Genomic DNA, 14,496 nt, shown 5'->3' on the forward strand with positions numbered 1-14,496 from the left:
GAGTGGACACTCGGCTCGGTCGTTGCATCACCGGGACGGCAGACTGGCCGAGCGGCTCTCCCGCTCGGGCCAATAACAGACAAAGGGAGCAGTTGACAATATCTTCCTAGGGACCAGTGTCATCGACAGGCGGCATGATCGGCGGCATGGTCAGGCAAAGGATCGTATGGTGGAACCTTCCACTATCACATCAGGGATATGCCCTGGCTGTTAAGGTATGGCGTCAGGCACGCTTTGCTGACACGTCTTTTCCAGGTATGCTTTGAGAAGCGTGTGCACATTGGGAAGCATGCACGCACCCCCGGTAGCTCTATATAAGGAGCCCTAGAGCTTCATCAGAGGTATGTTTTTACTACTGTTGCTACAGTTACGCTGCTCCATTCTTCTCTACTTCATTTACTCATCGTCGATAGTTGACTTGAGCGTCGGAGGGCCATCGCCGGGGAACCCCTCCCCGGTCCAGCACTAACGACTCTGTGGTTGCAGGCTTAGCTCATCGGGGTTCCACACCATCTTCAGTCGACATCCAGTCAACGTGAGCACCATCTTCCCAACGTTCGTCTACTCACACTTGGACAAGATCAATAAAAATCACATTATTTGCTTTGAGTGTAGGGAAAAAAGATATTACAAGAGTAAGTGTCCTAAATTGGACAAGAAGAAGGCTTAAGTGGCACCTAAGGCAAAGGAGAAGTTAAAGAAGACACAAGCCTTGGTGCGTAAAGGCAAGGATCATATTAGATGTTTCTCTTGCAATCAAAAGGGTCACTACCAGAATCAACATCCAAGGGGGAGGACTCTAATCAAGAGCCAAGGAGGAAGCTCAATTCAAGGGGGGCTCTTAAGAGCAAACCCAAGGTATCATTTATTATACAATTCCTTTAAGAAATTATAAAAAAGCATACTAGAAATAATTTATATCATTCTAATGCTATTTATCATGAAAATAGGAAGCATGATAGGATTAAGAAAAAATATGTAGCATATCATGCTAGAACTACCTTACCTAAAGATGGGAAGGTAGAAAATGATTTAGGCATGAAATCTAAGAAATATAGATATATGCCTAAAAAGAAAAATTCTCAAAAGATAAATAAAAAATCTAAGTTTAAGGATTTATAGAAGGAAAATCAAGTCTTGAAGTCAAAACTTGGAAAATTAGAGAGAACCCTTAGAAAAATGACAAATGGCGAAAAAGGGTCGAAGAACAAAAATCTAGGTCAAAATAGGCAAGAACCATCCAATGGTAGGAGGGGTTTGGGATACAAACCTAAAGCCAAGAAGGATGTGCCTTCATACCATAGAGTTTCATATAGTTATGAAACTAGGCCTATGTGTAGAAGTCAAGTCAAAGTTACTAGGAAAACAATCCCTAAAGTTGACTTTGAGGAGACTAGTGTGACTAAGGCTTCAAAGAAGCCTAGGAAAGTCATTAGGAAAGTTTCTAGAGAAGTTATCCTTAGTGAGTATCTAGCACACCCAAGAAGCACCAATAGATTTTGAGTTTCTAAGAGTGTGTTCTCTACATCCTAGACGAGTTTAGAGAGTGTCAACTCTAATTGAAAGGATAGTTAACCTAACCATGGTAAAGTTTACACTTTAGGGCATTTTCAAGGTGTTGGGGCACTTTAAAAATGAAAACTTAATTTTTACTCTTAAAGAGTAAATGTGTCAATTAAAATATATGAGGAATTGAGTATAATTAAATTGACATAACTAGGATAGAACGCAAAATGTACTAAGTTGGAATTTTAGCACATTTATAGAAAAAGGGGCTTTTAGGTTAAATTAGGCGTAACGTAGCAAAAATAGATTAAGGACAAAACTTAGATGAAAATCTAGGTATTTTTATTCATGCAAAATTATCATGTTTTGTTTGCCCTATCACATGCCATGCTATCATTAAATCATATTTCATATTCATATTTCATTATGAAAAATGTCATGATATTTTTTATACATCTCATACATGCATCATTTCATTTATGATGTATTTAGAGTGCATTTTTGGAAAGTATGTATGTGATGTATGTTATGATCATTTTCATACATTATTTTAATTCCTTGTGATTAAGGACAAAGACATTAATTATTAAATGACATTTTAGGTGGATGATCAAAATTTAAAATACCTAGTTAGAAATGCATGATCTCTTAGATTAGGGAAACCCACTATCTACCTCTCACAAGGACAATAACTTTGCTTGTATGTGTTTTTGATGCATATAGGTACAAGTGAGATGTTAGGAGGATGAATACAACTTAAGATGTTGATTTAATGCATCTATTTACGTTTTAGTTTCATCAAAACATATAAATTATGTGTTATCCAATCACGGGGAAAGCAAGTATACAAGTCATGTGCATTTAGTTTAAAGATCTTGGTTGGAAATTGGTTTTGAAAAATGATTTCAAAAATATTTTTAAAAACATTGGTGAAGACTATTTATTAATAACAATCATTATTGAATAGTTAGACACATACTTGAGAGAAAGATTGAAGTTTTCAATGGTTTCCAATTACATGTCAATCCTTGAAAATAGGAGTTATTTTCATAGAAAATTATTTTTCCCTAACAGTATATGACATAAATAATGTCTATCCAAAGTTTAATAATTTTTAGAATTTTATAGAATTATTTATACATTTCTAAAATTTGATCTAAAATTAAAATCAGAAATTTAGTTATGGTAATCGATTGAATCAATCGATTACTACACCCTAATCGATTAGGGCAATCGATTGGAATGAATTTCCGCGAGCATAGAGGCTCGCAGAATCAATCAAGTGATCGATTAAGATGTACTAATCGATTAGATCAATCAATTAGCACTACAAAAATTGATTGAAACTCAACTTCAATCAATTCAGATAGACTGTAATCGATTGGTAGCTGAAACTAATCAATTAAGAATGTTGATTTTGGCTGAAATAGTTTAATTTCAGTCCATTAAGCCACGTTCAGTCAAGTTAACAATCTCTAACCCTCTGAAATGTATTTAAAAGTATTTAAGGGAAGTTTTCTTGATAAAAACAAGAATGTAATGGTTAAAGGAGACTAACTTGGAGTTTAGGATGAGGTTTAGTTTCAAAGTTAAATTTTGAATCTCAAAACTTCAATTTTGAATTTTCTAAAAGTTTAGGAATTTTAAATCATTATTGATGTTGAAGCATGTTTTGAGGGGGATTTTCTCCTTAAAATGATGATTTAGATGTTTTTTAATGGAAGATTGGAAATCTTCATTGAAATGAATGAATGCTCTAGGGTGAGCATACAATATATGCTCAAGAGTGAGTATGAGATAAAATGAAGGGTATAAGACTTTCATTGAGTTATTTTAACAAAAGTAACTCTTAAGAGAAAGAGTTTTTGATGTTTGTTATAGGGGGAGAAAATATAAAGTTTAAGTTAGAAACTCACATTCATGCTTCGAGCATGGGATGGAGTTAGAGTTGGGCTAATATGGGTTAGTCTAACTTAAACGTATTGTTAAACATAAAAAAAAAAAGAGATTGTTGGTGCAATTGTCCCTGAGTCAAAGTTGACCGGTTTGACTCAAGCTTGAGTTTTGATGTTTGACAATATATGGAGATTGCAGGTGCAATTATCCATTTAGAAGATTGTTGTGCAATTCTCCACTAGTCAAAGGTTGGTAAGTTTGATATGAGAGAGTAGTCAAGTAGCTTAAGGTTGACTGGATACTTGACTGTGAAAGTCCTAACTGGAGGTTAGGTAAGGGCAAGACCAACAGGATGATTGGTAGAAGAAGAAAAATCAAGTGGGTCAATGTTGACCGGACACTTAGTGTGAGAAGTTCCAATGAGTGAAGTCGAGCAGTGAGGAAAGTCCTGGTGAGTGAAGCTAGACAGATGGAAAGTTCTGGTGAGTGAAGCTAGCTAGTTGGAAAATCCTAGTGAGTGAAGTTAGATAGTGAGGAAATGCTAGTGAGTGAAGCTAGCTAGTTGGAAAATCCTAGTGAGTGAAATTAGATAGTGAGAAAATACTAGTGAGTGAAGCTAGCTAGTTGGAAAATCCTAGTGAGTGAAGTTAGACAGTGAGGAAATGTTAGTGAGTGAAGTTAGATGGTGAAATGTCCTGGTGAGTGAAACCATGAATTGGAAAATCCAGGTGAGTCAAAGGTTGACCGGACACCTGGTATTTAGAAGTCCAAGTGGATCATGAAGGACTAGACACTTGACATGAGAAGAAAAGTCTAGGTGGATCAAAAGTTGGCCGACCACCTAGTGTTTGGAAGTCCAAGTGGGTCATAGAGAACCAAATACTTGGCATGAGGAGAAAAGTCTAAGTGGGTTAAAGGATTGACCAGACACTTGATGAAGAAATTCCAACAAGTCACGGTTGACCTAATATTGGGCAAGGGAATCCTAGACTTGGATTAAGCAAGTTAGGGTTAAGCAATTGATTAGGACAATCGATTGACCCTAGGCTAATTGATTAAGTAATCAATTAGGAGTTCTTGCGATAACACAGAAAGTGCCCGAATCGATTGGTTAATCGATTGAGCACAGACTAATCAATTAGACCAATCAATTAGGGCTAGGAGATTCGCGAAGAAGAATTCACAAAAAATAAGGTTGAATCAATTGACCCAATCGATTCAACCACTGCTAATCGATTGGATCAATCAATTAGGAAGTGTTTTTGTCATGAGGAGAGGGAATCGATTAAGGTCTTTTGTGAGTGAACAGAGAGTTGTGAAATCAATTGAGTAATCAATTAAAGTTTTCTGAATCAATTGGGATGACTCACCAATTGAGTAGGGTTCAAAAAAAAAAGAATCGTTTTATAGGTGTTGGATGGTCGGATGACGTGACAGTCGATTAGAGAAAAGATGAATTGATTGAGAGATGTCGAAGAATCCTAGAAAAGGAGTTTCGTAGACTTTTTCGAAGCAACTCTCACATAACTCTCACTCACAGTTTCTCAACCACACACGATAAGTTCTTGGAGACTTAAAGTGAAGTGCTGATACATTTCCAAGTTGATCAAGAGGTGGTTTCAAGCAAGAAGAGAGCAAGCTAGGGTTTCATTGTTGTAATTTTATAAGATTTCATTTGTATTAGCTTCTCGTCCTCTTCTTCTTGTATTTCTTCGTGTGTGAGCTTGTACGAGGATTCTCCGCCTCCTGATTGTTTCCGAGAAGGAGATCTTTCATAGTGTATGCAATGTTCTAAATTTCGCCCTAGGCGGCCGCCTAGGCGTTGTGCGGCGGCAGGCCGCGCCGGAAACTAGCCAGGCGGAAGACCTAGGCGGCCCTCGGCGGGCTTCGGCGGCCAACGCGGGCTTCGGCGGGCTTTGGTATTTTAGGTACGTTTTTAATCACTAAATCAGATTTGCGGAGAGGCTGGCGCTTCGTCTTCTTTCTTTCATCGCCGACTTGTGTCTTCTCTCATCGCGGCCTGCAACTTCCGGTGAGTTTTTATTGTTTTCTTGTTTTGTTAATTGTTTTTTTTTTTGTTTTTTCGTCGTCGTGGCAACTCTCCGGCAACACCGGACGAGTCGCAGGGCATCAGACGCCACCGGAAGCGTCGCCGGACGCGTCCGGCGAAGTCTGCCGTTGCTTCCAGCAGCGCCGGTAGCATCGCGATGCGCCAAAAGCTTTCCGCAACGCTACCGGCGCTGCTGGAAGCAACGCCGGACTTCGCCGGACCACCGGACTCGTCCAGCGACGCTTCCGACGGCGCCGGAGGCCTCCCGCGAGGCGCCGGTGGCGTCCGGTGGCGGCCGGTGGCTTTCAACGTCGCGGCATCGCGGCATTTTTTTCTTCGATATTTTGTATTTATTTTATTTAATAATTAATAAATTAAAATAATTCCTAACGGGGATAATTTCAATAATAGGGTAGGGTTTAGGGTTCGGTTCATAAAGCCTAATAGGAATATAGGATTCAATAATAATACTAATAGATTTAAATTTTTTAATAAATATTAATTTATATAACAGATTTTAAAAAAATAAAAAACATTATAAATATTTTCAATTATCATTTATCAGATTTAAAAATATAAAAATAAATAAAATTTAAAAAATCATAATACATATTATTAATTTATATAAATCGTATTTATAAATTTTATATATTATTAATTTATATTAATCAGATTTATAAATATTAAAATTTTAAAAATTCCAATAAATATTATTAATTTATATAAATCAGTTTTAAAAATATGAAAATTAAATTAAACTTTTAAAAATTCCAATAAATATTATTAATTTATATATAAAAGTATAAAACAGATTTAAAAATATATAAATAAATAAAAATAATAATACATATTAATATATTATTAATTTATATAAATCATATTTATAAATTTTATATATTATTAATTTATATTAATCAGATTTATAAATATTAAAATTATATTAAAATTTTAAAAATTCTAATAAATATTATTAATTTATATAAATCAGTTTTAAAAATATGAAAATTAAATTAAATTTTTAAAAATTCCAATAAATATTATTAATTTATATATAAAAGTATAAAACAGATTTAAAAATATAAAAAATATATTTTAAATTTAATTTTTTTTAACAAATATCTATTATCTAATAAATTTTATTAGTTAGATACTTAGATTAAGATATAATGATATATTAAAAATATTCTTAGACTTGTTAATGTTATACTTCATTATTTTGTATCGTTTGGTATAGTAAAAATGTATAATTAAATTTTATTATCATGTTATGTTGTTAACTTGTTAAGTTGTTATATATAATTTTTTCAGGTTATCTGTTAACATAATGGCAAGCAATCCATCTTCGACATCATCTGTCACTCAACCCGAATCTGGAATGCTTAGAAGAAAGTCAAACGATATCGGATGGGAGTTTGGGATATTGATTGATCCTAAAAATCTCGACAAAATTAAATGCAAGCTATGTGGAAAAATCATGTTAGGAGGAGTGTATAGGATAAAGGAGCACATTGAAAATATACCTGGAAATGTATCTGGTTATCGAAAAGTATCTCAAGAAGATAAAAATAAGTGCAAACAGACTATTTTAGAAGGGAGGAACAGAAAGAAGAACAAAATAATGGAAGAACAAAGTTGTAGAGCAGAGGTGGCTATTTCTCTAGATGAAGAAGAAGGTCTTGAAATTGAAGGGATGGATGGAATTAAGAAACCTCTTCCACTTGGCCCCATGGATAGATATATATCGGCAATTGCTCCAGAAAATGCAGGCTCCAGTGGAAGTAAAGTGCTTCGCCAAAAAAATATAAATGAGACACTTTTCAAAGAGAGAACTCAACAAGTTCAACAATATGTTGGGAGATGGGTTTATGAAAATGGAATCTCATTCAATGCTGTTGATAATGATAGTTTCAAACAACTAATGGAGGCAGTGGGTCAATTTGGATCAGGATTCAAGCCTCTAACTCAATATTAACTTAGGGAGCCACTATTGAAAGCCGAAGTTGAAAGAACAAAACAATTGTTGAAGAAACATGAAGAAGAATGGGCAAAGAATGAGTGCTCAATTATAACAGATGCATGGAGTGATAGAAAAAGAAGAAGCACTTAAATTTGTGTGTTAATTGCAAGGAGGGTACTACATTTTTAGAGTCTAAGGAGTCTTCAGAGGAGGCGCATACAGCTGAACTTATTTTTGAGTATGTTGACAAGTGTGTTGAACAAGTAGGAGCTCAGAATATTGTTCAGATTGTAACAAACAATGCCACCAACAATATAGCTGCAGTTAAATTGATGAGAGAAAAACAACCCGGGATCTTTTGGAGTTCATGTGCAACTCACACTATTAATCTCATGCTTGAAAGTATTGGCAAACTTCCACGATATAAAAAGGTGATTGAGCAATCCAAGGCTTTTACCATTTTCATCTATGCTCACCATAAGACTTTATCATTGATGAGAAGTTTCACGAAGAAGAGAGACATAGTCCGACCAGGAGTTACCAGGTTTGCATCAAATTTCCTCACATTGCAAAGTTTGATTGAAAAAAAAAGCTAGTTTAAGGGTCATGTTTACAAGTGATATGTGGGAGAAATGTAAATGGTCAAAAACAAACAAAGGAAAATTGGCTTACTCTACAGTGATGAGCATGAGTTTTTGGAATGGTGTGACACTTTGTTTGAAAATATTTGCTCCTTTGGTAAGAGTTCTTCGATTGGTAGATGGAGATAGAAAGCCATCAATGGGGTTTCTATATGGGGAGCTTCTTCAAGCTAAAGAAGATATCAAGGTGGCTCTGAATAACGTGGAATCAAATTATCAGCCTATCATAGTCATTATTGAGTCAAAAATGAAGGATAGACTTGATACATAATTGCATACCACTGTATTTTTGTTGAATCCTTATTTTTACTACAAAGATAGTTCTATTGCTCTTTATGAGGAGGTCGCGATGGGGATTTTTGAATGCATGGAAACTTTGCATGTCAATGAGTTAGATCTACAAGATACAATTATTAACAAGGAATTTCCAAAATATAGAAATAAGACTGGGTTATTTGGAAAAACATTGGCAGCAAAAGTATGTCAAAAAAATGAAGATACATTTGATCCATGTGCATGATGGAGTACATATGGTGCTCACACACCTAACTTGCTAAGGGTGGCATTGAGGATACTTTCATTAACTACAAGTTCATCTGGGTGTGAAAGAAATTGGAGTACATTTGAAGGAGTAAGTTTTAAACTTTCAGTCTACTTTTTAATTAAATTAGTTATAATTTTTAACGTCTATACTCTATATTCAGGTACTAACTGTAGTATTTACTTTCTCTGTTTTTTTTAGATTCATACAAAGAAAAGAAATAGGTTGGATGCCAACAGGTTGAACAATCTAGTATTTGTCCAATTTAATGCTAGATTGTTGAACAAACAAAAAAGAGAAAAAGAAAGAAATGTTGATGTCCTTCTTGCAAAAGATGCTTCAAATGCACAAGGTTGGATTGTGGATGGTGGGGAAGATGATGAAGTTGAACTAGGTTCCGGGCTCACTTGGCAAATGGTTGATGAAGCAAGTGGAGCAGATGAAAATCTACAACCCCGAAGAAGCTCTAGAGTGAGAGAACTTCATGAAGATGATTTTGAATCCGAAGAAGAAGACGAGGATCACAATAATGATATTGAGTTTGTGTCCGATGAAGAACAAGTTATTGAAAATTATGGAGAAGAAGAAGCAGAATAAATACGAGTCTATTAGTTGTGTAATTTTGAACTCATTTTGTTAAGACATGATTTATGTTATTTAACAATTATATTTTGCTTAGTGGTTACTAGTTCACAATGCATTGTAATCTTGAATTGAACTATTGCTACTATTTTCCAATGTTCTACTGTTTACTATATGATTATGATAACTTACTGCATGTTCTATTGTTTAACTATTTCTTTTATAGTTTTTCATTTTTTGGTATTGGAAAGTATGTATTTATTTTACCATACATAGTTAGATCTTCATTGCTATGAAATTGTTTAAGAAAATATTTAGATTTGCATATGACATTGTCCACAGTCCACATGAAACAAGGGATACCGAGGAATCCACCTAGCGGCGCCTAGTCCCCGCCTAGGCGCTAGTCTGCCGCCCGACTAGCGCCTAGCGAATTTTAGAACCTTTAGTGTATGTGTGAGAGAGAGTCGGATCCTTAAATTAGTCACTTTAAGGAGGTGGATATCAAATAAATCCTTGTGTTAGTATTGGAGAATTTTTCGTTTCAAGTATTCCGCTGCAAATGTACCATTATTATTTGCTATCCATTATTATTTGTCAAGACATAATTATCGGTTAAAACAGATTCAGATTCAAAAATTTTAACACATGTAGTTAGCAACATATCAAATACATATTCCACTATTTTTCATGTTTATTTTGGTACTTCATTTATTTCTCAGTAATCCTAACAAAAATTTAAAAAATATTTTTAATCAGGAATATGCTAATGAAATATATCAGTTCTCTTTCTAAATAGAAAGTAGCATTCCATTGTTTCCAAGTTTATATAAGACTAGTTACACCATTAGTGTTCTTCACATTATCAAAATAACACGTCGCAGTAAGGTAAATAGGATCAACATGCCTACAGAAGTCCTTCCAAGATCCTCATCATTAAAGCTTTTAACTCCAAAACACCAATTTAAAGTCCTCCCAATATCTTGTAAGCTACGAGTTTTCCCTCACTGCTTCGTCGATTTCCTCAACATGTTCAAGCAGAACTTTCCACTGCACATAAAAATGATGATGGGCAAGTAAAGAACACAAACACAAACTCAAACACAAATTAGAATTGACTGTGTTGTTCATTGAGATCCATTGGGTTGGTGTTCACCTGATCCATCGGCAGTGATATACCTGAAGAAAATAAGCACAAGCAATGATCAGTGGGACACAACAGAACAAATAGATACAATTCAATAGGTCTACAAGTATAGTAATGCTCTATAAACCAAGTGTATCAGGCATTTGGAGTTGACAGCTTCCAAATATCTACTGGAGATGTTTAGCAAAGTTGTGTATCAATGTTAATCCTTCTAAAATTTGGAATGTAATGCAAATGAAGAATTTTATCTTCAAAAATTTTAGACTTTGTAAAAAAAGTACTTCTGTGGATTTATTTAGAAGAATAAATTAATTGTTCTTTTAGAGGGAGGATTAACTTTTGTCTTGATGGTCTAAATTTATTTTTGGTCTTATTTCGGTTGAAGTTTTTAAAAGGGACCATCAATCCCCTTAAGATAGTTGTCTTCTTGTGATAATATTGTGTTTTTGGTGGAGTGTTGGTGTTGAGTCAGGCAGTATCAAAGAAGCTTCATGATGCATCAATTAGAAGTTGGTTTGGTCATTGTACTCAAACTCCTCTTGGTGCTCACCTCTCCCCATGACCCACTCAATTCGTTGCTCATCCCTCTCATCACATCACCTGCGACCTCCCCACCCTTTCACTGCAATCCACCTTACTGTCTTCTATCTTGTGGCCTAGCCATTCGCTAGCTTTGCGAGCCCACTCGAAACTTTCCCCTATGACGATCATCAATTCCTTTCTTGTTTCCTTCTCTTTCACCTAGCCCAAATCCCCCTTTCCCTTCCCCTACGCTGCCGCCTCCCATAAAACAAGATGCTTGTGCTCAAAGATTTGTTTAAGCAGATCTAAAACGAACTTGTGGTCATCCAAGCTGTCCTAGTACTCCCCATCTCTTTCCTCTGCTTCTAGCATCAGAGAAAGATCTCATCTTCCCCTCTTGCACTCGTCATGGCAGACCAAACATGTTCCCTCCCTCGACTTTGTCATCTCGTCAGAGGACCTCTATACATCTATTGTATGTGCATGGCTCCAACATTGAGTTCCCCAACCAATCAACCATGACTCAGTCCCATTGCACCCTGTGACCTTCTATGAATTACTATTCCTGATATCTATGAGTTGATCGAGATTCTCTTTTACTCAAGTTGCCTTCTTTTAAAGCTAACACCATCTTTACTAGGTCATTCTCCCACCGGTAACCTCATGACCATGCCACTCTACCTCCTGTTTGCACCTTGATTTCACCATTTACTTATTGTAGAAAGATCAAAGGGACCGATCTGCTTTGCGGAACCCATAACCCCAATATAAGCTTCTTCTCCATTAGTGACCATGCTCATGCTATCCTCATCGCCCTCTCCACTCCACTGGATATCTTATCAAAACTTAGTCACATCCTCTTCTCACTGCTGCTTGCACAAAATCATTGTAGTCCCACCATTGTGAACAGGGGTTGTTAGGTTATTGTCGATCCTCTACCATAACCCAACTTGACAGAATTTAAACTAGAAAAACATGATAAACAAATAGGAGGATGAGTAAATGATTGTGCTTTTAGTAGGGCAGAAGTAAGGGTGTGAATGTGAGATTAGGTAAATGGAAAAAAAAAATTGACATCAATTAAACAAAATTAATTTTCAAAGGGGAGGTACAAATATACCAAGGTGGTAGGGATGTAATCTATTGTTGAAATTGCCATGGAAAGTCTTCAATCAGGTAATGTGATCTTTGAAGAAGAGGATAACACGGTCGGCCTGCCTATTGTCGCAGTGGGGTTTTCTAACAGGACTTACTATAGCTAAAGTAACTTCTTTTAAATCGGTGCAAGGGCTGACATAGGACTTGATCTCAAGCGGAGGGGATTCATATGGTCAGGAGTTGCATGAGGAGACTATTGTCATGGTCACCCAAGATGAGGCAGGAAACAAGAGTGGTCAGTAAGTGTTGAGTTAAAGTAGAAGTGCACGTTTTGCGTGGGTGTCGATGTGCGATGTCACATAGGCATTGGTGCGCTGGGCTTCCACAGTGCATAAAACAACGATGTATTGATCTCACGTGGTAGAAATGCAGTAGTGTAGCAATGTGAGTCTTCTGCAAGGTGTTGATGGCATCGTGCATAGGAAGCGAATGTCTGGATAGAGGTGATGAAGAAAATAGTTGGCTCTTATAAGAATCACTACGAGATTAACTAAACTGAGGCAAGCTCCAATGCTTATAGGTGGTGGTTCTGTGTGGGTGTGACAGTGCTACGAGCAGATAGGTTGGTCCAGGTGGACATGGAGCAGCAGGAAAAGAGCTGAGGTGTGGGTTAAGTAAGTGAGAATAGGGAATACAATTGATTCTCCTGCCCAAAACAGAAAAAGGATGTGGCGGTGGTAGTCTGCAATCAGGGAGGTGAAAGGGGGAATCTATGTATCAACTCCTAGTTACACAGAGGAAATTTTATTAAAATTGCATATTAATTCACAAGAAGAGTTGAGAGCCCCTTTTATAAAACAACTAGTTTGCCTAAAACTAGGTCAAATTTATCAGATGTATATACCAAGTAAGGATATAATGAGTTTCTGAAAAACTTTTAAAATTTAAAAATAGTTTTTACAACAAAATTATCTACTATAAATTTATCTATTGCATTTACTTACACCTAAAATTAAAGGCACAACACCCATTCAACCTCTCCTACACAAAACTCATCCATTGACACACAACAACAAAGTTACAAGTAATACAAAGAAATAGATGATAGTTGATTCAAAATGAACCAGGAACAAAGTCCTAATGCAAGTTGTGGTTGACCAAGATGCATTAAATGTCATTCCTTAATGTAATCCTACAAGTAGTAACACTTATAATGTATTATGCTCTTTGTCAAAAAAGCCTCTTCACGCAAACCATCTCTTCCATAGACTAACAACAACACTAACTTATTTGGAAAAGATTCTTAGAGGATATCATTTAAATAAAATAAACAATAAATTGAGTTCAAATTGACTATAATATTTCTGTGTTAAGAGAAACTTCTTTAACATTAAGGTTAAAAGAGTAAAATCCATGCTTTTGACTCGATTCTCTTCACTCTCCTTATTCCCCAACTTGGAGGGGCAAGAAATTACATAGGAGGAAGGAAGAGGAAGGGAGCTGGATCACCTTTTTCATTGGCAATTTCTCCCAAACATGGGATACATATCCTTTCCCCCTTCCTTCACCCTTCGCTCTATCTTTACAACCCTACAGTTTGTATTATTTATCAATTAAATTAAGTAATTCAATAAAATTAAAGACTTGGGATTCCAACTCCTTTATTAAGAAGAGGAAGGGAACAAATCCAGTATGCATTTCCTAATCCCTAGCCACTACTTAGAACCTACTGTAAAAATCAATATTGTAAAAACAGTGGACCTTTCTTCCCAGGCATTTCCTTGCCGTCCTTCACATAGAACTCTCTGATGTCAACGACGACGTTCCCCTGCCACTGCCGCACCGAAACCTTCCGATTCTTTGAAATCTACAATTCAAACCCACCATATATCAGATGAAGAAATTCAGGACCTCACTTGTTTCAGAACAAGAAAAGGCAGTTAGGGTTGCAAACAGCGAAGAACCGTACCTCACAGACGGTGATGTCATCCTCTCCCCCGCCGTCTTCAGAATCCCTCTTAGGGAACTTCCTGGAGCGGGAAGCTTCAGCGTTGCCAGCAGAGTCTCCTTCGGCCTTCCTCTTCCAGCCTTTCCTCCACATATCTACTACACTCCCGCTGCTCTGCCTCTTCTTACCAGGAATTCGATATGTATATAGATATATAACCTTACTTTCTAAATTCTAAAGTAAAATCTTAAGTGACACATACATATAGATGATACCTCACATCTTACCTCGCACATTTTATACACACCTAAAATTTATTTTATGTTTTAAAATTTTTATATGTAATACTGTAACTCAATTCCTAAATTCGAAAGACAAAACCTTAAAATAACATAATCGCAAGCTCAAAAAACTAAACTAAAAAAATAAAAAAAAAACCTCAAATGCACAAGCATGCAACATTTGTGTGTGTGTGCGTGCACATACGTGCTTGTACACTCACGGTGTAGACTCATGGTGCATACCCACCATGGATAACTGAGATGAGTTTGGACGTCTGAATCATTTTTCGGTGCCCGACTCACTTCCAGATGCTCGCATCACTTCCG

The 14,496-nt window shown here is 36.2% G+C and overlaps 1 protein-coding gene across 1 annotated transcript; it reads right to left on the reverse strand.

Annotated features, from left to right (window-relative positions):
• Nucleotides 1-9,921: 9,921 nt before the first annotated feature.
• LOC122042524 (RNA polymerase II transcriptional coactivator KIWI-like) lies at nt 9,922-14,102 on the reverse strand. Its single transcript, XM_042602678.1, has 4 exons — nt 13,910-14,102; nt 13,702-13,807; nt 10,330-10,352; nt 9,922-10,223 (listed from the first exon to the last, which is right to left on the reverse strand). The coding sequence occupies exons 1-4, from the start codon at nt 14,039-14,041 to the stop codon at nt 10,164-10,166; spliced, it is 321 nt and encodes a 106-aa protein (XP_042458612.1). The 5' UTR covers nt 14,042-14,102; the 3' UTR covers nt 9,922-10,163.
• Between the last annotated feature and the right edge of the window lie 394 nt (nt 14,103-14,496).

The sequence above is a fragment of the Zingiber officinale genome, chromosome 2A (genome assembly GCF_018446385.1).
Source record: "Zingiber officinale cultivar Zhangliang chromosome 2A, Zo_v1.1, whole genome shotgun sequence".
Taxonomy (NCBI): Eukaryota; Viridiplantae; Streptophyta; class Magnoliopsida; order Zingiberales; family Zingiberaceae; genus Zingiber; species Zingiber officinale.